This window comes from Chenopodium quinoa, unplaced genomic scaffold (genome assembly GCF_001683475.1).
Source record: "Chenopodium quinoa cultivar QQ74 unplaced genomic scaffold, ASM168347v1, whole genome shotgun sequence".
NCBI lineage: Eukaryota > Viridiplantae > Streptophyta > Magnoliopsida > Caryophyllales > Amaranthaceae > Chenopodium > Chenopodium quinoa.
Window position 1 is genome coordinate 1,147,123 of NW_018742879.1, and position 26,603 is coordinate 1,173,725.

Consider the following 26,603-nt stretch of genomic DNA (forward strand, 5'->3'; position numbering starts at 1 on the left):
TCTAACAATTCCAACTAGAATCTCCGGCATGTGGGTCCCACTTTTTACCTTTCCCTCCAAAATTCACCATCTAAATTGACTAAATTACCCTAAATAAAGGTAAAAAGTGGGACCCACATGCCGAAGATTCTAGCCGGAATTGTTAGAGTGGTAGTTCTAGTTAAAATTTTTACAACTTTGTGATAGTTTTTTGAAAAAAAAAAATTAAAAGGTAATTGTTTCCAAAACACGTGCTTTAATTGGTACCTCTTCACAAAATTTCCTAGCATGATGCTCCGCACGCCAAACCCATCGCCCGATGGGTGGGCGCTGGTCGAGTGGTTATGGCTGCGACGATAAAGGATGCTCACCCATCGGACGATGGATGACCAGCGGCCAGATCAGATCCGAGAGCTCGTGTGTGTGGCAAGGCCATCGCCCGATGGCTGGGCACTGGATAGGCAGATTTGCAGCACTAACTTCTAATGACTGTAACTGACGATCTAGGAAATTTATGGAGATATGACACCTCTCATTGGAAATCTCTTCAAGTCTAGTTTGCAATCCAACTTGAATCACCTCAATCCGATCTGTAGAACTTGAGTTATGGCTGAAACAGTGCACAAGGGTCCTTTTTCGCCTCATCGTTCATTAGCATTTTGCTTCGTTTTCACTCAAATTCAATCTAGATTGGCACATATAGTGACCCCTTGAGGATGCTATGTTCATTTTCCATGTACACACTAATCAAACTCGACGTCTACGAGCATAGAATCCTCGATCAACAAACTTAATTCATCGGCTTTCATCCAACTATCATCCGAATCAACTCTAAACCCTTTGAAAGAATCCAAATGACTATGAAATCACCTGAAACATTAAGAAAAACACAAACGGAGCGTGATAGAGCGATATATGATGACTTATGCAAACATGACCCTAAAATCGACCAAAAAGACTAAGAATAAGGTATAAAACTAGCATAAACGTGCCTCATAATGTGGCAGGACGAGTTTGGCGCGGAGGAAGACTGGGCATTGATACGAGAAGCTAGGAGGACACTGATATCAAGACTTGGGTGGACAACTGGATTGTCATACTGCGAAAGGAAGGAGATGACAAGTTTTGCCCTACAAAATACTTCATTGCTTCCCTGTGGGCTATTTAGATTAGAAGAAATGAAAGTGTTTTTTGTGGTACCCAGGCTACTCCTTAGGGTATAATCAAGATTGCAGACACGAGTTACGCAATGGCAAAGACTAGAGCGGAAGATCGGCAAATCGAAAAAGGTCCCCCAAGTTTTAACAACGGAGTCAGTGATCGGACTAATGAACGAAATCACATCATTAGGGGAAACTCGGACTGCAGACAATGTATCTTGACAACTACAACGTCAAGAAAGGGACAGGGTCAGAATGGAAAAGGATGGGTGCTACGCGATGGTGACAACTGTTGGGGTGGAGGGCAAGCTGCTGTCATTGGCATAGACAAGGACTATAGTATGCTGGATGGAGTTTACGAAGGCCTAAGAACAACAAGGAGCAACAGGCTACTGCACATTCATATAAGGATTCCAAGCTTTAAGCTAGCACAAGTCATCAACGGGCAAACAACTGAAAGAGTGGAACAACGAAACATTTTAAAGAGACTTAGAGAATCTTTCCTGTTTTTTCATTGTATTTGTTGTTGTTTTTACAGGAACCCTGGGGATTAATTCCCTTTTTGAACCGTTGTCAAAAAAAAAAAAAAAAAGGTACCTCAGAATTTTATGTAAATATGATTCATCAATAACTTCCTATAATACATAAAAAAAAATACATTAAAGGACATTCTAATGTCAACTTAATTACAACAAACCATATAAACCATATAAAGATAACAGAAACAGTTGAACATTAAAATTGGAATGACGAAGAGCATAACAGTGCATATAATATAATACCATAAATAATTGGAATTATAAATAAAGTAAGGTTATTTCTATCATAATTCATAGAGTTTGCTACGCAGTACTTTGTACTAGTAAAAAGATTACTTTTCAAAATCTTCTAATGCGAAGTATATATATGCATTATATGCTGACAACACTCTAAGTTCGCAATGAAAGTATGAAACAATTCGGTGCACAACAATTTAATTTAGAAGAAATAACTTTTTAGATTTTTTGAAAAATAACACCACAAAAAACACAAAAAATTGATTATAACACAACAAATTTTCAAAGTTTTATTATAACACCTCATAAAAAATGAAAATTTGATTTCACCACCAGATAACAGTTTTCGTGACGGAAAATTTGTGTGGGGCCCACACTTTTGTTTACCCTCCAAAATTCAATCTCTTCAATTCGATTCTCTCTCCTTCATTCATTACCCAACTACTCCTCCCTTTATTGATTTCTCTCTGTTAATATTCAACCAACAAAAATTACCATGAAGAATCAAACCCTAGTTTAATTTGTGTGATTGAGAAATTCAATTGCAAGGAGAGGTGTTAGAGTAGGAGTGAAACAGCTCAGCCAAAGTTCGTCAACCATCTTCAGCAACAAAAAATCCTGGATTTTTTGTGGTTTCTAATAGCTACAGCAGTAAGATTCCAAAAGAGGTACCTTTCGAACCTTTTTAAGTAGTATTCAGCAATTGATGATGTTAATTTTGCAATTTTGTTGTGGATAGTAGGGTAAATTGCGCAAAATAAATAGAATCCTAAAAAAGTCAAACTGGGTGTGATTGACTATGTGTAATCTGTCATTGAACTTTAAATTAAAGTAATTGGTGTGTAATTTAAGTATTACATTGTTTAATTGGTTAATTGTTTACTTTATTTTTTGAGTTTGGTGCATTGTTGACTGTTATGTGTCGTTGAATTGGGGTTTCTTTCATTTGTCGATTATTTGGGAATTAGTGCATTTTACAATTTAATTGGGGTATGCTATGTTGCCTTTTGTTGACTACTTTTGCATTTTTTTATTGGGTAGATAATGGCCAACCCAGATGGATTAATTGATATTGTATTCAGAGTTGGGGGTGCTTTTGTGCCTAAAAGAGTGTCAAAAACAAAACACTTGATGTGCTGGTGTTGGGGGTTATGTTATTGGAGGAGGGATGTGAAAGTGGATAAGGTTGATGTGCATTACTTGAGGGAAGCAGCTATACATGGGTTTGTCAATTATAATGTCCATGTCCCTGTGCATTTTTGTTTATGGTATAAACAAAGAGGAAGGTCCTTTAACACTGGGAGAAGGGAACTAGTTAATGAAGAAGATGTTAGGGGGCTGTTAGAGACAGTTAATGGGGAAGGGTATGTTGAAGTGTTTATAACTACAGATGAAAACTTAAGGCCCATACATGAGGCCTAGTCCACTCCAGAAAGGCTCCAACAAAGGGTAAGAAAGGTACAGGACAGACTGTACCAGTTAGGAAGAGTCTAAGACTTAATAAATCAGAACTTGAGGTTATTGTAAGGGAAGATTCTCCTAAACCTAGATCTAGACAGTCAAAGGGGAAAGGTAAAGAAAAAAGTGAAGGGGTTTCTGGTGGTGTGAAGGATAAGGGGAAAAGGAAAGCAAAGAGTGAAGGGGTTATTGGTAGTGGGAAGGATAAGGGAACATGGAAAGGGTATTCTGGTAGTGGGAAGGTATTGGATAAGGGGAAGGGGAAAAAGAAAGTAGTTGCAAAGGGATTGGTTTTTAAAGATAAAAGTGAGGATAGTGGATCTAGTGGGATTGAGGGAGGGTATTCTTCCACTGACAGGAGTGATATCAACATAGACTGGGAGTTTGGTGAGGAGGAGTATAATAGTGGTGATAGAGGTGGTTTATACAAAATTCAGAAGAGATTTTAGGGAAGGTAACAAGAAGTCTTAGAAAGCATTTTCAGAAAGAGAGTGAACTAGATCAGAGGGTTGCCAAAGATCTTAGTTCAAGGTTGAATGAGAACTTGGATGTGAGAGAGCTTTCATATCTAGGAGGAAGTTGAGGGAGAATCTGATGATCTAAGAAGCTTGGATGGTTCATCTGATGAAGAGGACAACAGTCCTTGGTTTAGTGAAAAAACTTATTTCACTAAGCCTGTTGTACTTGTTCATGGGCTTAAGTTTGATAATGTTTTAGTGCTGAGAAAGGCCCTAAGAGTGCATGACATTGAGAATAGGTATGAATACTACTTCTTACATAATGACAGTAGTAGGATTACTATTCAGTGTAAGAGCAGGTGTGGCTGTCCGTTTGATATAAAGACAAATAGGATGCCTTTGTGTATATGCAGGGGTGGAGCGAAGTGTAACTTCAAGGTTCATGCAAGGAAGTTAGTGAGACAGAAAACTTGGCAAATTAAGAGTATGATGAGGTTGAAGCATACATGTATGAGAATTAAGGAGAACAGGAAGGTCACTGCTGAGTACATTGCAGAAAGGTATTTAGAGGAGTTTAGAAGTAATCCTACTTTGAAGATTAAGCAGATTAGAAACAGGGTGTTGAATGACCTGGGTATTCAAGTTAGGTACTTTAAAGCTTGGCTGGCAAGGTGTAGAGCTAAGTTGATCATTTTTGGTTCAGCAACTGAGCAATATGAAAGGGTGTGGGATTATGGAAAGGATGTGTTAAAGCATAATCTTAGGTCTGGATGTAATGTAGTAGTAGATGGCATTGATAACCCTGACCTCCCTTGTTTATGAGGATGTTCATCTGTTTAAGGCCTTTGAAAGATGGTTTCTTGAGGGGTTGTTGGCCAATCATTAGGGTGGATGGCTACCACCTCAAAGGTGCTTACCCAGGGTAACTTTTAGTAGTAGTGTCCAAGGATGGAAACAACAACATCTATCCTATAGCTTGGGAATATTGAGATTGAAAATAGGGAAACTTGGGAATGGTTCTTGGAATCATTAATGCAGACAATTGGAAGTGCAGATGGTTCTGGATTCACCTTATGTCAAACAGGCAGAAGGTAAATAGTATTAACCCTGTTCTATGGTTGTGCTCATTTAATTTGTCACTATTTTGAATATGTCACTAAATTGGCTGCTATTTGGATGTTGTATGACAGGGATTGGTTGAAGCTTTATCTGCAGTAGTTCCAAAGGCTGAGATAAGGTTCTGTGTTAGGCATATTTGGGCAAATTTCAAGTTGAGATTCATTGGCTCTATCTTCAAAGAACTTTATTGGAGTGCAACTAGAGCAATTACATATGTATGTGTTTAATTCCTTACTTAATTCATGAACTTGATTACTTATTGATGTGACACTTGCTCATGTACTCAATTTCTTGCTTAAATTCATTTAACTGATCATGAACTCGATTCCTTGCTTATTATCAATTAATTGCTCATGAGGTTGAAGTGATGTGATATTTGTTAAATAAAAATATAACTAGTGTATTGTTGTTGTTGTGTATCTAGCTTGAGTATGAGGTGGAAATGGAATCCATTAAAGAACTTAATGAGGAAGCTTATGAGTATTTGTTCAACATCCCCACTAAACACTGGTGTAGACATGCATTCAGTGAGAACTGCAAGTCCAACATGTTATTGAACAACATGTATGGACCTTTAATGCAGTTATTAGAGATGCTAGAGACAAACCTATCCTCACCTAGATGGAATGGATGAGGAGGTACATGATTAAAAGGAACAATGAGAAGTGGGAGGACTTAAAGCTAGCTAATCATAAGCAACTTGACTCCATATATTGGGAAGTTGTTTCAAAGGATGAGTTATGTGTCTAGGAATTGCATTGTTCAAGCTGCTAGGGATGAAACTTATGAAGTGCAACTCAAGGATGACCAGGTTCTAGTTGATTTGGGAAATGAAACATGTACTTGTTTGGCAGCTTACAGGAATTCCATGTGTGCATACTTTTGCATGCATACTGGACCAAAGGTCTGATGTTGAGCAGTATGTCCACCCTTATTACAGCATGAACAAATATAGGAGGGCTTATGAGCTTGTAATTCAACCAATGTCAAGCCCCAAACACTGGGAGAGAGTGAAAATGAGGGAACCTCAACCACCAACTTTCATAGTGCAACCAGGAAGACCAAAATTAAAGAAAAGAAAACTAGAGCATGGTGAGGTATCATCTGCAGCAGGGAACAACAGAGCAAAAAAAGGAAGAATTAGTGTAGGAATTGTGGTGGATTTAGGCACTATGATAATACTTGCAAGCTTCCTTTAGTACTTGAACCAAGTGAGAAAAGATCAGCAGGGAGACCACCTTTAAACTCACCATGGGTAGTGGAGCAGAGGAAGAAGAGTGAGATTAGAGCAGCAAAGAAGGTAAAGATTGCTTCATTTTAATTTACTACCTTAATACATTTTCTAATTCAATTGGTTGTTGATCCTTTTTTTTTTTAAACAAAGTGCAATAGTGGTATGACCTAACAGCATTGGGAATAGGACATTCCCCCAAGAACAAACAGGTTTTGAACCATTGAGTAAGAGGAAATATTCACAGAGTAAACAACAAGCCCAGCCAAAATCTAGGAGGAAAAGTCAACAAAGTACACCCTCCTCCAGTCAACCTTGTCCAAGCAACAAATAACAGGTGCAACAAGATAGAGTGTAGACCAGGAGCGCTAATTTGTAGACTTTTAAAAATGCAAATTTGACTCATTGTACTGATGTTGTGTTATGAAATAGACTTTTAGGTTGATATGTTGTGAATTTATGTAATAGACTAACTGTTTGAGGTAGTATTTTGAACACATACTTTGGTGTTAGGCTTTGAAAGCCTATTTTGTTATGTTATGAAACTAATTTGCTTGGTTATGTCAATAAAATGTGGGATATTTAGGTACTTATTAAATTCATTCCTTGCAAAAGATATCTAGTTTACATTGCAAAAGTGGAACTCACTGCCACTTATAATCCATTACAAAAACATTAATGTTAACTAACTAATGTTCAACTACACCTTAAGCATTATACAAACTCCCATAACTAGCATCACTAGAGTAGCATCACTAAAGTAATCCTAACAACAACACAAACTTTAGAGTGCTATGATCTTCCATTTCTTCCTTGCATTTCTCTATTCATCTTCTTCCTGTCAGAGTTCATAACCTTGCATTTCATCTTCAGACTGTCCACTTCATTAAGCAAACACCTCGTCTGTCCACCAAGGTCATCAACTTCCGTTTTGTAATCACTAATTTCTCCTTTCAATAGCTTTTAACAACAAATTATTGATAACCGTATGTAATACCCCGTATTTTTAAAACATATTTTCTAATTAATTAATTAATTAGTATTTTCTAAAAAGGGTATTTTAGTAATTTATTCTACTATTTGAATTTTGGAGCCAAAATGATATTTGAATTTTAGCGCCAAAAGTATTTTAAAACTTAATTATTATTTTTGGATTTTGAATAAAATTTATTATCCTTTTATTTTATTTTAAAAAACGGATTATTTATATTTTAATTAAGCAAAAATAATATTTTATTATTTAAAATAGGGTGTCTGAAAATCCCTATTAATTAGCAATTAATTTCGGATTTTCCTAGTGTGAAAAATCTGATTTTCTTAGTTAATTTATTTAGTGAATAATTGGTATTCTCTTAATTAATTATTTTATACAATAAATTTTATTTACGCAATTATTTTTAATCCTTAAATCTAGCAAATAATTTCCTATAATACACTAAGGAGGTCCGAAAATTTGAGTTATGGAAGCTCAATATTTTCGGCCCTTTTGGTTGATTTTTGGGGGAATTATTTTGGTAATTTGTATTTTTAATTATCTTCCTCAAAAATTATTATTTTCCTTAATTTTTATTTCCCGTCTCCTAAATATTTGATCATCTTATTTCCCTACCTTATTTCATCCTTGATTATTCCCCAAGTAATCCTCCTTTGCCATATTATTTTTCATGACAACATACTTTCCTTAATTTTATTATTCTTAATCACCTTAATCTCAAACTTTCCATATTTCTTTAACACTCTTCTCCAAGTAACTTCCTTAATTATTTTTACCATAATTCTTCCTACATTCTCTTACCATAATTCATGCATGAGTTAACCTATAAATACCCATTGATTCATGGCTAAACACTCACACCAAATTCTCTAATTCTCTCTTAATCTCTCTCTTTAATTTTCTCTTCTTTTCTTTCTAGCGCCACCACCACCAATCACCACGACCACCACCTCCACGCCGGCTGCCACCCTCCGCGACGCTAATCGCCACCTCCAGCCACCTGCCGGAGGGCTGCCCCACCTTGCCGCCACCTTCTTCTCTCTCTTTTCCTTGGTTTTCTACCTCTTCTTCTTCTCTTCTCTTATTTAATTAACTATTATTATTATGGGGGATTTATAAAAATTATTATGAGTAGTTTTAATTAAATAAAATCAGATTTTTATTCAGGTTTATGAAAAATAATTTAAAAGGTTCATGTACATATAGAGTTGGGGGTTTTTAATTTAATTGTTGTGATTATTTGTTAAGCTTATATTGATTAAGGTTATATTTATTTGTAGGGTGTGTTTGATCCAAGTTCTTGAAGTTTCTTTGTGTGTGCTAAGCAAGAACCAAAGGTACATTTAGGTGACTAGATACCTCTGAAATTGATTGGGTTGAATAAGCATGTTTTATATGATTTTAATGATGATTGAATTGAATTGAAATGTGATTTATGAAAGCATGTTAAAATAATTGGTTGATAAATAAATTGGAGGATTGATGTCATGTTTTGAATGGTTTGAATTACTTATCATGTTTGAATAAAGAAATTGATTTGAAAAGTTTGATGAATTAAATAAAAGGTTTTTCAAAGGAAGAATTATTGATTTTGAAGAGTTATTGATATGAGATTTAATTCTCAAGTATTTATTAAAAGGTTGATTTTAAAAGCATGTTGAATTTAATTAAAAAGGAGTTTGAGGTATTTATTGGAATTATTGAGTTTAAGAGTTTTTTTAATTATTTCAAAAGCTTTACAAGCATAATTATTATATTAATCCCACTATGCGGATTCATTGAAAGTTATGGACTTTGTATGACCTAGTCTTTCTCCATGAATAGCCTTGAAATAGTAGGAGACTAGCTTGGGGGGTGTGCACACTTAGAGAGGAGATTGATTTTTCGAAAATAATTGATTTGGCTAATCATTATTATTGAATTATTGAGTTATTGGAATTATTTTGAGAATATTGAGAATTGGTTTTCAAAAGAGGAATTTGTTTTATAAATCGTTTCATCGAATTATTGAATTATTGAGAATTGGTTTAATCATGAGTTTTGGAATTCATTGGATTGATTATTGGAATTGGTTTTAAAAGTATGTTTGCGAATAAATTGAATTTACTTACTTGCACTTATCGTACTTAGCATATTTTTGCTAACCCTTATTTCTTATTTGTTTTGGTTCATCCTGTTTACTGTAATGGTAAGCAGTGTTGACTAATTTCAGGTAGAGTCAAGAATTATGCATTTGGGAGTCCCGGGAATGTTCTTCACCTAGATTAGGAATGTTGGTCTTTGTCTAATTATGAGTACTCATGACAATGGTTACTATTTGTTTTATTATTAATAAAGAAAGAGTTTGACTTTCCGCTGCAAAGTATTGGTTTTGGTTAGTAAGTTTGAGTAGCCTTGCGTAATCACGCGGCGGTAATATGCCTAAGTCTATCTCTACGGTATAATTATACGTATTATACTAGTACTTCCGTAGAGGGAGATTTGGGGGTGTTACACCGTACCTTTGTTTGCCAGGCTGTACCATCAGGTACATCCACCCATTCAAATGCTTTACAACCCCTGCCTTCAGTTACTGGATCATAGAACTTGCATGTTTAAACTTCCGCCCAGGATTCTCCCATGTCCAACTGGTAAGCTTAGCAAAAGGAATACCACACTTGCACTTCTTCTCTCTTGAAAGAGATGAACTTATGAAAGACATCTCCTGCTTCAATATGCCATCCAGAATAAGCCACAACAATTTACTCTCACCAACCAAACATTTGAAACAAGGAAATTAAATAATCAGTCTCAAAAATCAAAAACCCCCAATTCAATTTTGCGATAAACCCTAACTTCAGTTTTTGACCAGTTTGGGGATAATTTAAACAACTACATCATGCATTAAGCAACAATAGCATGATTATTTACACAGACTAATCACATTATGCATTTAATTAAAAAAATTATCAATTTACAACACATTGAAGAAAGAAAATTAGGGTTTTTTTTTGGGGATTTAACCCAATTACTGTATTTCAAATCTTCCTCCCATGAACAATGATTGAACTCGAACAATGTTGTTTAATTCCAACCATTTCTGCACTTTGATTGTTGAATTCGCCAAATTCGAACCCTGAAATTGTGTTACCAAATCAACAAATGAATGAGTTCAAAGAAAATCGCAAATATTTAAAAGAGTTTCAAAAAAATAGTCGTTGAAGTAGGCCCTAGTAACAGTTCCTCTAACAGAGTATCAATTTAGGTGATGAAATCAAATTTTCATTTTTTTATGAGGTGTTATAATAAAACTTTGAAAATTAGTGGTGTTATAATCAAATTTTTGTGTTTTTTGTGGTGTTATATTTTAAAAAATCCTAGTAAATATGATACATATTTTAACCTCTTGAGTTTGAAAACTTGATGATGTGGTTATTAATTCTCGTGTTTCCTTAATAGACTTCATTACTAGTTTGGAATATTACTTAAACAATTTAACAATGTAAGAAAAATTATAGAGTAATAGGTTCTAATAATATTTGAATGAAAACAACCATCAATACCGTTTTGCACGCACACACAAAAACACCTCAAACTTACAACCTTTAGACAACTATTACTACAAAACACCTTATATTACATTTAGAAATTAAACCATTTGACCTCATGTCTGAAGTCCATAAAATGGCCCAACAAACAATCTTGTAACATTTTCTAATTGCATGTAAAGACTAATTATTGTCTCAGATTGAAGAATATGTTAAGAAGGCGACTACGACTTAAGCCCGCATACGATTGTGTCTCATTATGTCATGCTTGCACGTCTAAGTCAATCTTCACTTATTTTAGTCAATTTTATCGTGTAGGGTCATATCATATCGTTGCTTATCAGAATTTCCTAAATTGTATTGTATTTTATATCTGACCCACAAGCACACAAAATAAACATACATCCATACCGGTTAGTATCATAAACACATCTACATAAGTCGTATTGTATCGTATCGTGTCATACCGATCTTATCTATCACCCTATTATATCGTGTCATGTCTGTTTTGGACCGTGCCATCCTTACCCGAGTGTGGGATGAGAAGTGTGGTTTGAAAACTATAGCTAATAAAGAGCATGCGGTGATGACTACGACTGTTCATGTGATCAGGTCATCCTTACACTTGGACCCTCTTCTACCTCTACCAAAAGATCTTCTCTTCACCTCTCACTATTACCCTCTTTCCATGTTTCACAACAATCATCCAAGTTTGCAATTCCAGATTTTCTCCAGGTAATTTCATCCTCAATTCTATGTATTTTTCCCATTTTCCATGAATTTTCTTCATTACAGATCCCATTTTCCGCCATTTTTATCATCTTGGGTTAAATTTAGGAGCTTATCTTTTCTGGGTTTCGTTTTATTTTTTGGGATTTTCTGATTCAGCGATGATGATGGTGTTGTTTTTGTTGACTTTATTGATGTTTGTATCGTTTTTTTGGGTTTTCTTTTCCCTAATTTTTTAGGTTATATTTTGATTGAATTGGTATTCCAATTGGCATGGAATCATGGATATTCAAATCAAGTGTTGTTTAACGTGTTAAATCTTTTGAATTTCTTAATTTTGTGGTATTTGATTTCGACATTACTAAGGTTTTAACTGCGGCATGTAGAAAATGCTTCAAATTTCGTGTAAATTGAAATTTTCAGGAGTGATACTGGAAATTGAAGCTCTTCTTTATCAACTAGGAAAAATAACATCATGAATAATGTTCAAATTGTGATTGGAAAAGTAATTATATATTGCAGCTTGCTGTCAAGTTGTCATGATTGCTGCTTATGTAATTATGTTAGAATGACATCCTGCAATGTGTGTTATAGATGTTAATGTATATGTGGTATACCCGTATCACGGTTTCGTGATTCTCCTACGTTTTAGCATATCGCATACGAGGTTCCTCTCACTCTAATTCGCAATTTCTCAACATCCTTAAATATTGGGGTTGCAACTTTGAATACCAAATAGCGAACCTGCTTAGCATTGCCGTGTAAGTAAATAGTAGTATATAATATGGATTGAACCAAATTCCTTGTGAGAAATGCATTGAATATTGTACTACATTTGCAATCCCGAATTAGGTAATTCGTAAATGTGGTTTCTTCGCACCTATGTCGAATAAGCCCCAAGATTGAGCGTGCTGGACTAAAAAGATAGGAGAAGTCCTTACTGGGGATCATTGAGCCTATGCTGTTCTTGTTAATCTCAATAAGTGAATCCACTATGGTTTCTAAGTCAGCTGCATTTCTTGTTCCCTGTGTTTCCCTGAAGAAATGACTTGTTTGAAACGTGATCATATTAAATGCATAAAAGACATTGCTAAAAGCTCTTGAAGGCTGAATAGTGTTCTGTGTTGAACAAACAAATCCTTATGGAGCCTTGTAGGATGTACCTTAAGGTACTACTAAATAATGTCAATTATCTATTTATTTATAGATGAGCTTAATTGAAACACTCATTAGTTATCAATTCATCATACACATATCTACCCAAAAAATACCGGAATCTTGTGAATATGCGCACATTATAGTAAATTTGGATTTTGCACCATTGTTTTACCATTTTGCAAAGTCAAGGTTGAGGAAAGGAAATTTACTGATTTTCTTACATTGTTTTATCGATCCATGGGCTCCTGGGCCATGTGTTTTGCAAGCAATGATGAAGTTTTCCTATCGATGTGGCACCATCTAATAACATTCTTCTTACTGTAATGTGTCTGAAGTAGCAACTATTTCACCTCATCATCTTTGTGAATGTTTCCACCTCAATTTTTCTTAACTACAATTGTGTATATTGTGTGAGCTTAGTCTCCTTTGACATTTAGTTAGACATTGAAACTGAGATTGAGAGTGCAAGCTGTTCTAATGAACCAGCTCTCCAAACCAAGTGAAGACTACTTGAAGGATTTCTTTTCAAATTTTGTTGATTTTGTTGGAATCTGGATAAAAGTGGGGATTCTTTATACTTTATCACTCTCATGAGGTGATCTTAGGTCTTTGCTTTTCCTTATCCTTGAGGATTTTGCATACTTTCCTAGGATAAATCGGCAAAGTTTTCACAGTGCTTGATTTGTCCCCTAGGTGTATTGCTTGAAATGAATTTTTTATTATTTATTTTCGTTTATTTAGGTGGCAGTCAATGGTACTTCAATTCACTTAGCCACTTGGGCCACATGTTTTACTAGCAACAATGAAGTTTTTCTCTTGATGTGGCAGCATCCTAATAATATTCTTCTTGCATTGATGTTTGGAAGTAGCATCTCTCATTACCATCTTTGTAAATGTTTCCACCTCAGTTTTGCTTGACTACAATTGTGAATATATAGTTAGAAATCAATGGTACTTCAATTCGCCTTCTGAAGGGCATATTATATATCAAAATAATTTAGCAGATTATAGGAAACAGAAAATTTGTCTGGCCATGGTTGTTCCAGGCCTCTAAATTATGAAGAATTTGGATCTAGGGTTTGTTTTGAAAATATCTAATTGTACTTTGTCCTTATTGCTATTTGCTTGACCTGGCCTTCTCCATGTTATTTCCCACACCCTCTTTGCAAATTGGTTTTGCTGTTGACATTGTTCTCTGATTCCCTGCATCCAATAAGAACTTATATGTCACCAAGATTTGGAGGAATCATGTAAGAACATATCCAGAGCTGGGTGAGGGTGAGACTTGCCATTTATTATTGCTTTCCAGAAGAATTAGCCATTAAGGCTCTCACTAGGCAGAGAGGGGGAAAGAGACGGGTGGAGAGTAGATATGACAAGCTGTTGCTTATTAGAGTCAGCTGTACGTGAGAGAACTATATGACCTAGAGCTTTTCATTAATAAAAGAACATATTGGTCTTTTGATAAACTAGGGTTCATGAGTCATGACAGTTGATAAATTTGAAAGTTAGGCTTGATATGTGATTTCCTGACTGTTTATTTCCTTTCACCCTTTCTTATCCCTGAGATCAGTAATGTACTCCTTCCATTCAGGAAGGGAGGTGAGAGAGTGTGAAAGATGTAGAAAGGGGAAACCTGATAGAGTAAAGTAGGAATAGATGAATACGAACTTACGAGTGATGTTGCATATTTGATAAATATTTGCCCTGCACATCTGGCCTATGGAAAATCTTTTGAATAATTTGAATATTTAAAGTTTTAAACTGATACTATGAAGTTTATCTTTTGTCTGATAGGTTCTGATTCTGTGTGTTCCTTTGTGCTCATAGTAATTTGCCAGTACAATTGGAAGTTTGAATTGTAAAGTTGAAGATTGAATATATACATGGAGTAAAAATAATTTGAACAAGAGTTTACATAGCTATTGCAACTTTTATTTAAAAGAATTCCATTCTTTCAGAGTTTCAGATCAAGCTTTTGAATACTGATGCTGATGACTTGGTAATACCTTTTGGAAGAGGAGTGAATGAAAATTTCTTATGGCCAATCAGAAAGAAAGATAAAGTCAGCTTTAACCCTGTTGACTTAGTTACAATGTGGACCTGTAATTCAAGCACCATTGCAGGCTGTGTCAAGTTGAAGGATGATCTTTCAAATTCAAATGCAGAGTGCTCAGATGATGATGCATCCTTTGATACCAACCGAGAAGAAGGCTTGGAGTGTCCAATATGCTGGGAGTCCTTCAATCTCGTTGAGAATGTCCCTTATGTGTTGTGGTGTGGTCACACTCTGTGCAAGCACTGTGTCCTGGGACTCCCATGGGCTGCTCTGAAATTTCCCACTCTTCCGATCCAGCTTCCATTCTTCATCTCCTGTCCATGGTGCAATTTTCTCTCTCCTCGGATGATATACAAAGGTGCTCTTAGATATCCTCGGAAAAATTACTTCATCCTCTGGATGGTTGAGAGTATGAATGGGGATAGGACAAGGTCTTCTGCATCTGGCCATGGGGAATTTCGTCAACCAGGTTCTTTAAATGGAAGTACTGGTATGTCTACCCATTCCCATGCTAGATCCCATCGGGAAATTCAACAATCACCCGATGGGGCAGAGCTTAATCACAATAGCATTAGCTTTTTACGTCAGTACTTCAACCGAGAGAGACTCAGCATGTCTCTTCGTAAGTCCTTGGCATTCATAGTTCACTTGACCGCTAAATTTCCCCTTGTGGTATTATTCCTTCTTGTCACCCTTTATGCAATACCTACAAGTGCTGCCATTTTGGCTTTGTATCTTCTCATCACTGTTCTATTTGCCTTTCCATCTTTCCTTGTGCTCTACTTTGCATACCCCAGTTTGGATTGGTTAGTTAGAGAAATTCTCACCTGAGGGTTAAAGTGCTCTCTTTTCTCCTGCATTCTATACCTGTGAACAGTAGAACTTGCCTTTTCTGCAAGTCATTAATTTGATGACCACCCCTTTCTGAAGTGTCCATGAAGTTTACCTGCCTTCCTCTGCAGAATGTTAATGAAATGCTCTGTGCTGAAAACCTGTCTTCTTGAATTTAGCGCTGTGGTTTGAGGTTTGGTATCTGCAAACCGATGCGAGCAGGCCTAGCACCGGTAGAACCTTTGTGTAGCACTGTGATGTATAGGTATATGTTAAAAGTTGCCTCTTAATCAGCCAGCATGTTCTGCTCTTATCTCTATCTCAACTGTATTGCTGTTGGCCTTGTCTATCTTGTAATATAAACTATGATGAATATTCAATTTTCAGTCATTTGATCACTCGTCTAAGACAGTTTAAGGAATTACTCATATTACATTGGTAATCAGTTGTCGAGTTTTTTGCTGTGAAGAAGAGTAATACTTTCTCCGTTCTAGTAATATTGCAACAACTAGACTTTTACACTATTTATCATGCTTGTTTGACCACATATTATGATTTATACGTAAAGTAAAATATAGTCATGTGGTGTCTTGTTAGATTTGTCTCGTAAAATACTTTCACAATATCAGCTTTTTATAATTTTTACTCTTATATAATTATAGATATTTAGAATATAAAATGTGCTTTGGGATGCGTAATTTCATCCTTGTTGCAATATTTGTGGAACAGAGGAAGTATTTGACAACTTTCTAGGCCTGTTGTATCGAAACAGTGTTATGCTCCTGTAGAACTGTCAACTCATAACCTAGCTAAATTTAGTTATATGCTTCTGTTTGAGGAACTGATCTCAGATATTGGAGTGAACATAATCCAATCTCAGGTTCTTATACCCTATATTCAATTTATCAGAACTTGCTCTGAGATTGGACTGATAATCCCAATCAGTGGGAGTGTTAATTCACTGCTTGCTTTTGTTTTCTGGGATATACCCGTATTTAGTAGGTCTATAGGATTGGCTTACAGATGCATGCACTTGATGTCGACGAGAATCTGGTGACTACACTGCTATATGAATTGTTAATGGCAATGCATGCCTGCCATGAGCCATGACAACAACTTTACAAAGCGAAGAATCTGTTATCCACAATGTCTATGATTTGTTAATGTCATGATTCCTACGACCACCACCTGAGTTAGTCGTCGACTCGTTGGCCATCAATCTGTGAATACATTCAGATGCTTTATGCTGCAAAATAATGCAGAAATGACCCAAAACAAAGGTAGGGAGGACATGGTGAGATGACATCAAAATTTGACACTCTTGTTTTAGTGGGAGGGCTCCTCATATTTCTGTTACTGCGGTTGGGTTTTCTTTTCATTAAAGGCTGGCTGTCTGCAGGTGGACTTGCTTTGGATGTCATTCATTAGCTGGGGTCTCAAATAAATAATGTCAATTGTCAATAAGGACTGTTCTTGAAATTAATTCCACAAGTAGGCTTCATGCATTTTATTCCCAACCATATTTTAATTTTTCTTTCTACTGGAAATTTTAAGTTTGTTGTGAATGTTAAAGACTTGGGCTTTCTTCTCTTACCTTCAAATAAGCTGTTTTTTTTTTTTTTTTTTTTTTTTTCCTGTGTCTAGTATGGTGTCCTGGTTCGACTAAAATTTGTCAGAGAAAATATACTATCAAGCAGTTGACTTATTTCACATACGAGTATAAATTTCAAAATTTAATTTATATTAGTACACAATCGGATGTATTTAATAATTTATAAACGAAAATAACAACTGTTAGAGACACTTCTTTTTGTAGTATTGCATACACATTTGAAAATACAACTTATGTAACAAAAACGGTTTTTTTACCATACATCCCTGAGTTTTTTTGTTTATTCACCATATACCCCTAAAAATTTTCAAATTCACCATATACCCCTGAGTTGTTACAAAAATTCACCATATACCCCTAATGACAACAAGATGAGTGGAATTTGGTTAATTATGCATCGAAACCACCTTACATCTCTCCTCCCCCCCCCCAATCCCCGAAATCACTCATCTCCTTTCGCCAACCCCTGAAACCACTCCGAATCTCCATAACCATATTTGTATGATTGATTTTGAGGATGAGAAAAGGAAATTTGGGGTCATTTTAGGGGTGGGAAAAAGGAATGTGGGTGGTTTCGGGGTTAGGGGAATGTATTTAGGGTGGTTTCGGGTCATAATTAATCCTAATGATTGACGAAGTTAACAATCATTAATTATCAAGGGTATATGGTTTATTTTTGTGAAAACTCGGAGGTATATGATAAATTAAAAGGGTTCGGAGATATATGGTGAATAAACAGAAATTTTAGGGGTATATGATAAAAAAAAACCCTAACAAAAATATGGAGTATATTAAAATTTGAAATTTATACGGTAACAAAAGTTGGTATGATTTTTGTAAGAAGCTCCCGCCTATCATCTATCTGATCACTATTCATTAGGCATGCGGTCCAATGGCCCATGCAGGCTCCCCGTTTTAATTATGGCTAAGTTGTTTGTTAGCTTAGCCCAATATACTATTTTAGGAGAACTTATTCTTATATAAGTCACATTTTTCATAAAAAAATAAACTACAGAGTAATATTTAATTTTTTTATGGGAAACAAATGAGCTTGTTTACCTCAAGCACCAATCAAAATAACCAATTATTGAGGCCTTGAGGGTTGGGTTATCTTCATAGGTGACAATTAAGTCAGTTTGAATCAAGTTGAGTTAGGTCATATTTGGTTGATTAGTCATCTAGTTTTGAGTTGGTTTAAATCCATCATCTTATGATGATAATTAATTCATATTAGATGCAATGTGTCGAGTGGATTTGGAACTTTGGGATAAACCGTTAGATCAACATTATTTTATATCTAAATCAATAGTTGTAATTCCAAGTTGAGTTTGAGATTAGATCCAATAATCGTATATTCAAAAGTTGTTACATTATTTTCCTATTATGAAAATTTTTTTATGACAACTGAAAATTGACATTTAAATATAAACATAGTGATCACTATTACATATGGTAGTAAAAAAAAAAAAAAACAAATGATGATGAACCATAACATGAAAGTTTATAATTAATCATTGAAAAGGTCATATCAAACTCAACAACTAACTCTTACCACATGAGAATCATGAGTGAATACACATTTCAACTAGACCATTCTACATTTCCACCATCTCTCTTTCCCCCCTCCAAAAACACATCATTACTTCATAACCCTCTTTGCCAATCCCTTTTTCTTTAATTAGAGATTGTATTAAAGATAATAAACACCTATTAACAAAGGATAATTAGATAAGCTTTATTATTAAAAAAAAAAAGTTTAATTAAAAATAAAAATAAAAAATAAAAAACACAAAGAATGCCTTAAAACTAATTAAAAGCACTAAATTGCACGGCCGTTACATTTGGCGCGGGACCCTTGAATTCTCTCTCCAACAAACGCGCTTTCTCCAAGTCATACCTGCTTTGCTTTGCTGCTTCTCTTCTCTTCATTCCTATTTTCCTTTCTTTTTCATCATTTTACAACGCACCAAAATTATATATTCCTTTTCTTAAAATTGGTAAAAACCCCTTAAAAATCCACTAATTAAATAAAATATAATTAATTAATCCTTGATTTTTCAGAAGAACGTTCAAACCCCTTTTGAATATTTCCTCCATTTTTCATCTTCTTCTGGGTTGGAGAAATTTTTTCTTCAAGGTACTATTATTTAACCTTTTAATTTCGGTAATTATTTATTTTTTCTTGTACCCAATTCAGATTTGATTGTGAATTTTGTTTTTAATTCATTTTTTTAATTGGGTTTGGTTGTTCATGTTTTGTTCATTTTGATTGTTGATCAAAAGTTGGTTTGTGTTTCATGCTAATTATGGTTGTATAATAATGTGATTCCTTTTTGTGATTAATTATATTTTACTGAGATGGGTATCTTGTAATTTGTGATATTCTAGGCCACAAATCCACAATGGTATGTATAACGGGTTTGGTGTGGGTATTTTGTGTTGCGTAATCAGGTACGAGTCAGCTTTGCCGGGTCTACTAGTGATGTGTATCCTATCATTTAATTTGTGATTGAGCTATAACTGTATTTGAAATGGGTAATCTGCATATTAATTTCGATTCTCAAACTACCAAATTTGGGGATATGCATTCTTTGATTGGTATGAATGTTGATTTTAATTCAGGAATAGCCAAGTGGGGGTATCATGATTTGATTTCTTATCCTATGTGAAATGTCTATCCCCTTTTTTGTTGGTATTTAATGGTGATATCATGTCAATAATAAAATTTCCTTCAATTGGTTGCATATAATTCTCTTATTACTGTAAGTATACTACCGAATTGGATAATTACTTGGTAGAAATTTTTTTGTTTGATTTGTTTTTATAGTTTATCATCAAAAGTGCTTGAATGATGAATGGTTGCTAATTGGAAGTCTTATATCTTTCGTACCTCGTAGATGATTGGTATGTAATGGCAGGCTTGTAGATTGTGTTAGATCAATTAGTTGCTCTAGAGCCTGGTTTTACTCTTCATTGCAAAGTTCTTATACTTTTTCATTTGTCAGAATAATCAATGGCATAGTGGTATTTAAGAGTTATTTGATTAGAGTTGAAGGATTTTTAGGCATAGTGCTCTTGTTTTGATATCCGGTCCTACTTGAAAGGTTTTGTTTTAAACTGGGTGTATTGCTTGCTGAGGCTTTTATCATTTTTTCAGTGTAGTGGGCATACTTGATAATTGTGTTCTATTGAGTCATCCCTACCTTTCTTAATTTACATGTAAATCTCTTTCCTAATGATTGACTAACTGAGGGTGGCAGGGTTCAATTTATGGATGAGCAGAAAACGCGTTCAAGGCCTCATAAGGATTTTCGAGGTTTTACTTGTATTGGAAAAGGCATTTAGAGGAAGTGACTTCATTGACACATTGTAAAATTAAGGTTGTCAGTGGTAGTTTGGTATTTGAAGGGAGGAATTTTTTTAATGAGATCAGAGTGTTTGGGGTACAATTTTATCCTATTTAATCTACTTTATTAAGTACAATTTCCTTTTTTTAGGCTTCTTTTCATCCTCAAATACTTGATCATAGCATAATAGAAAAGAGAGTTACGGAGTACTATTTAATGCACACTAACTGGTTATCCACTCTCAGCATCTTAGCATACTGTGTTGTCAGTGTTAGTCTTAGCTTACATCCCTTTAGAGCAATAATAAGATCAAGCCTAGTAAGAAAAAACCATTTAGACAACTCCTCAATATATTGTACATTCCCAGCAAAATGTTTTGCAGCTCCAAAAATTACTTAGGCTAGATTCATGCCATCCTACCCCATATGCGCAACAAGCATAAAACACAGCTAAAAATGAGGAGTACAACATGCAATGACACCAACTTGCACCAAAACATAGCATAAAAGAAAGGGAGTTTCTTTATATGAGACTCACTGCACTCTAGCCCAGGGACACTGTTTGCACGTGACATCACACTCCGCTTCTCTTTGCCCTTTAATAAATGGAAGAAGAAGGAGATCCTGTTAGAAAAACAGTTGAGTTTATTTCTTCTTTTTCGTCCCAACATTGTTGAGAAAATAAGATGGTGATCTGCATTGAGATGTAGCGTAAAACATTCATCTTTTTTGAAATTTTAGTTGCAACAGACCAGACACATTGTTTTCAAAGGAGCTTATTTTAATACCACCTGTTGGGAACAATTTGCAATAAACTAACCTAGGGAGGGGCACTATGGATAGTCTAGTATTATTAGGTTTTAGTTTTAGTATAAATAGAGGGAGTGGAAAAGGCAAAAGGCAGCCAAAATTTTGGAGTAAATCCTTATGAGAGTTGTGACCTCTAGTCACTATTTGGAGAGTTACGAGCTAAACTCACTGTGGAGCTTGATAGGCTAAACCTATTGATTGTGTAAATTGTTGTTCTGTTAATTAAAGCCTCAATCTTTCTTCTCTATTTTACTGTTCTATTGCTTTTCTATGTTATTTGGTTGTGTTTGGCTTGAATCTGTTACACAAATATGGATAAGTTTTCACCTTTGAGCTTTACTAGTAAGCCTTTGAAGAGACATGTTTTGAAGTTATAGGGTCAGCAATTGTAATAAGTTCTTGTAGTAATGTATATAGTATTGTGTTCTGTCACTAAACAGTCCAAATTGCTGAAACCAAATTTCTGAAAATTTCTCATGTATGTATTACTGTTGGGTGTGACTACCTACTGCGCACTTGATTGGTTAATATTATTAGTCTTTGATGAGTTTAATCATTTGGATCCTAATAACTTTGTTAATGCTTCAGAGTCGTGCCTTTCACCTACTTCTCTTTCCAATAAAGTATGGCTGAGGAAAATGATGATAAGGCTTCACTTGAAGATATGGAGGTGGAGAGTGGTGATACAATGACGAATATTGAATCATTGGCCAAGGAAGTTAGTGATAGCAGCATTGACCAGGGGAAAATGGAATCTGGCTTTACTGATGAGGAAGAAACTGATAAATTGGCTGATGGAACTACTTCTTCAATCAAGGAAGAAGATGAAAATTTGAGAGGCAATATTACAGAGGGTGTTCTTGAAAAGAAATCCCCAACCGAAGATACTGATTTTTCTGTAGGTCAGCTGAGAAAAAAGCCTGACTTAATTATTGTTGGTCCAAATCATAAATTTAATGTCCGTTCCCGCTATCGTAATGCTTCAATTGGTTCCTGCCACGATATGTGCAAATATGGCCATAAACATGAGTCAGAGAAGAAGACTAGCAGACTAATACATCGAACAAATAGAGAAACCCAGCCCTTAAAGAAGACAACTAGTGAAGACTTGGTAAGTTGTGCGCTGGAGAAAGTGGCCAAGGTGAAAGAGCGGAAACGACGCATATCCCTTTCAGGTCCCATACCAGAGAAAGCTATACTAATGCGTATGGAGGACAATAATTCTCCTAAGAAAGACATAGATCGGTCAACGATGAAGCGTGTGCAGAGTGAATTTAAGCCATTTACGGTTCCAAGTCCTGGAACTTCAAGCAGAAGTAAGACTAATACTCAAGCTGTCAAGAAACCAGTGACTCAAAGCCCAAATTTGCAGAAAAGCTTGACCCAAAAGGTCAAAGCAATCAAGACATGGAAGGAAGAGAGCAGCTATAGCAAGGGTGAAAAGGAGGTCAAGACAAAAGAGCCATTGTGTAGCCCTTTAGAGACATCACTGAAGAAGAAAACTATATATGGCAAGGGTGAAAAAGAGATCAAAGCAATGGAGCCAATGAGTAATTCTCCGAAGACACCCCTGAAGAAATCTCCAAGCCTCAAAGCAAGACTGTACAAAAATCGCAAGAGTTCTTCTCGCTTCAAAAATCAGGTTAATCCTGAAGAAGCCAAAATTGGTGGACATGATGATATTTCTGAGAAAACATTTTGTTTGATTAACCCAAATTCAGATATATCTCCTGGTGAAAATCCACGATGTACTCCTCAGACCAGCAAAGCTCAAGGGTCTAAAGGTAGCAAAAAAGGAACTGGGTTCAGTCTGCTGTCTTCTTCATCTCGAGATTCTTCTCGGCATCAGGGCGGGGATCAGCAAGGTTCAGAGACTACAAAGAACAAACTGGTTGAAGTTAAAACAGAAGATGGTGGATCAAAATCTGTAACACCAAGAGCAAAATCAACTGTGAGTCGCAGGACGAAAGATTACAAAAATACCAAACAGACTGACACATTACGAGAAGATGGTTGGTCAAAAACTAGCACTTCAAGAGCTAAATCAACTGTGGACCCTAATGTGAAACCAATAAGGAAAGTGAAAAGTACTTTTGAAGAGAAGGATGCTTCAGCTTGGAAAGTGAAATTCAAGAGAGGCACTGTGGTTGCCCTTCAGACTGCAAACAGTGCTCCCAGAAAACTTCGGTTTAAGAGAGGGAAAATTTTGGGTGAGGACCAAAATGCCAAGGCTGAGATTAAAAAATTGAAGAACGAGAATGATATGGGCAGTGAAACACAGGATGCTGAACCTGGACCAGAAAAAGTTCGTTTGAGACACCAAGAAGCATCAGAGAAAAAAGACGATGTAGATTTGAACAATGTGATTGAAGAGACTGCAAGCAAGCTTGTCAAGACTAGGAAAAGTAAGGTCAAAGCTTTGGTGGGTGCTTTTGAAACTGTGATGTCTCTTCGTGATCGCAAACGTTTGGTAGAACCTAGTGCCTCCTGACATGCAAAAATATGGTATGTATCATATAGATTTCTGGTGTATAGTTATAGCTTTAAAGTCGAGTGACATGGTGTGAAGATAGCCATTTGTGTTTTCCTTTGTTCCCCTATATTCATTCATGGAGATGTTTGTACTCCATATTTGTTTTGACATACAATGTTGCTGTAATTTGCGGGGATTTTGGAATTTCTTCCTTGATTTATACCAGTGCTCATTTTGGAGGCTATTGTTTTTTTCTGATGTATTTTTTTTTGGGGATTCACAATTATAATTTTTTCAATTGCTATACTAAGACATCTTTGGAATATTTTTTCCCCTGTGTTTGGGATTTTCTTGTCTCAACTACATGGAACTAGAGAAAGTACAGAGTACTGAATGCCAAAAGTTGTTGCAATAGTTGTAATTAGTCATATATGTATCACATTTGTTTGAACCCAAAGGTGGGATGGATTGCTTGGTATTATTCTCCCCTTCCAGACATAAGGTTGTGGCGTCTCAGGTCCGAGTAAGAACATGTGAGACATGGGGCCTGTACTTGTACTGGGCTCTGTACCTGAAATAGGCGAGCCAGGCATAATGACAGTTGTTCATTCAACATCAACAAGAAAATAACCCTTAGGCCTGAACAAATAGGAATTTAAACCATGATCAAAAGGTTTTTTGTTTTAATTACTGAGAACATTACAGTACCAATAACCCTTAGGCTAATGAGAACATTCGACTACCAAGATTGTAAAATGGAGCCAAAAATTTAGAAGACACACTGATAGAATCCATAAATTCTGCTCACTGACTGATATTAGCAGTAAATCTAAACAAGGGTAAGAAATGATCTGTACAAAATTGATATTAATTCTGGCATATTCATCCAGAAATCATAAACATAATAAAACAAAAACTGGAAGCCCATGAAACATTATGTGAAGATGTGGCTGTCACACTATGATTACTGACACTGCAACTTCACCAACCACAGAAAATACTAAAGAGGATATATATCTTTCCAACCTGTCAGATGTCAGGGATTGGTTCCATAGAGAGAGTTCTGGTGATCCAGCACATATTCACAGCCCACAATTTACTCCTATATATTTACAAAACCTTAGCTCTACATGATATGAAGAGAGGCTGCTCAAAAGAGAATTTCGAGGCCATGGGGCCCACGTCACAGGGGTTGAGTGAGTTGGGTGGGTTAAATTGCCCTTTTGAGAAAAATGGACAATTGTTTTGGGATTGAACAAAATGGAATACAAGACAATTATTTAAGGACGAAGAGAGTAATTGTTGGTAATCCTTGGTATTTTAAGGCGAATTGGTTGATTTTCAGGCCACGTGCGATTGGCATGCAAAAGAATTGGGACTGCATTGCTGTTTTAACTACTGAAATGTAGTCAAACTTATAGGGAATTAGAAATTAATGTCTTAAACTGTTAGTATATTGTCGAAATTGGATTTTATTATGTAATTAAATTCATATTATGACAATCTAGAAGAACAGAGAGTTGAGAGAGGCAGGTTGCTGGCTTTGATGATAGTAAATATACACAGACAACTGTTGTATTGACTAGATTTATGTCGGAGGGCCTCTTTGTCTTTGTCATATCGACCTGAGTTTCGTTTCTTCATTCACTTCAGGATAACCAGAATACTCTAGCTTAGCTGAGGACAAATTTTAGTTTGAAATGTTTTTTTTTTTCCTTTTTTACAAATAAGTTTGATAAGAGACAAGATTTTGTTCAAAGTTATTCATTGCATGCAGACTAGTTCCAAGCTCTTTATAAGAACGTGTAAAAAAAAGTTTAGAAACAATGACATGTTACCTAAATGAAAACCCGACAAAAGACCGTACCTAGTTACCCAATCCTAATATGATTGATCTGTTAGAATAAGATCTTAACCGAATAGGCCTGCAAGTTGTAGTGTCTTACAACGAAGAGTCCGTATTGGATGGTTATGAAGTCTGGGTTTAGTGATTGGCTTTGAGTTGATTTCCCTGACCTTAATTTGAATTTTTCTTGGACAAAAAATATTGTTTTGCTCGAAATTTGGATTTGTAACCTTCAATGCTGCATAGAAAAATGTTGCTGATTAAGTAAAGATGATTAATCTGAATAAGAAGCCAAAAGTTTTTTAGATTTATTTAGCCCTTTGGAGGGTTGTTTTATTTGTCAACCATTCTATCATGTAGCTGTCAGTGGTCCTTGTGTTACAACTCAGATGATCGTCGACTTCAATGCTTAGAACAAGACATCATCTCCTTAACTCCGTACATAAATTTGCATGTTGCCTATAATCTTGGATAGCCTGATTTATCATTTTTATACAATTAATTTTCTTATGTGAAGCTTCCTGCCACTATGAATTTTTCGCAATGGTCCCACGTATCATGAGCATATCAAAATTGTGGTGTGCATCTGCTGAGCTTAAATGTAACTGGTCCTGTCAATGCAATGTTCTGAGATTGGATTCAGCAGGATAAAAGTTTGTTTCTCTTTTCTTAAAAGTAGAGCTTCTGGTTAAGCAGCCAGTCCATTTTTCCTATGTCTTGATGCTCAAACCACCTCTATCATATTCCAAGCGGAGTCGAAAATAAAGTACTTCCTATGCCTTGACATGTATTCCAAGCCACACAAACAAATGGCTAAAAGTCGAACGAAAGAAAGTAGTTATGCTTTTCTTGAGGCAGTCTATAATTACAGTTACAATGTGGGCATAAGTTTTATCAAGTTTCTAGAATTGGATCTTAGAACTTCTTTGGTTTAAAGAATAATTAGATTAGACCTTGGCGGCTCGTCCTGTGGTCCTGACTTCAGAATCATCCTAGCTAATTCACATTTAGAAAGATAATGTTGGTGACTTGAGCAA

The 26,603-nt window shown here is 35.5% G+C and overlaps 2 protein-coding genes across 3 annotated transcripts; both read left to right on the forward strand.

Annotated features, from left to right (window-relative positions):
* The first annotated feature begins 11,246 nt into the window (after window positions 1-11,246).
* Window positions 11,247-15,900, forward strand: LOC110726384. The gene is made up of 2 exons (XM_021905855.1): window positions 11,247-11,437; window positions 14,551-15,900. The coding sequence occupies exon 2, from the start codon at window positions 14,685-14,687 to the stop codon at window positions 15,477-15,479; it is 795 nt and encodes a 264-aa protein (XP_021761547.1). The 5' UTR covers window positions 11,247-11,437; window positions 14,551-14,684; the 3' UTR covers window positions 15,480-15,900.
* A 2,491-nt stretch (window positions 15,901-18,391) lies between these two features.
* LOC110726385 lies at window positions 18,392-23,964 on the forward strand. Of its 2 annotated transcripts, XM_021905857.1 has the most exons (3): window positions 18,392-19,228; window positions 19,480-19,542; window positions 21,836-23,964. In XM_021905857.1, exon 3 carries the CDS (start codon window positions 21,873-21,875, stop codon window positions 23,736-23,738), a length of 1,866 nt encoding a protein of 621 aa, XP_021761549.1. In that variant the 5' UTR covers window positions 18,392-19,228; window positions 19,480-19,542; window positions 21,836-21,872; the 3' UTR covers window positions 23,739-23,964. The 2 variants fall into 2 exon arrangements, with proteins under 2 accessions (XP_021761549.1, XP_021761548.1); XM_021905856.1 differs by lacking the exon at window positions 19,480-19,542 and having other exon boundaries at window positions 18,394-19,228.
* Window positions 23,965-26,603: the final 2,639 nt, after the last annotated feature.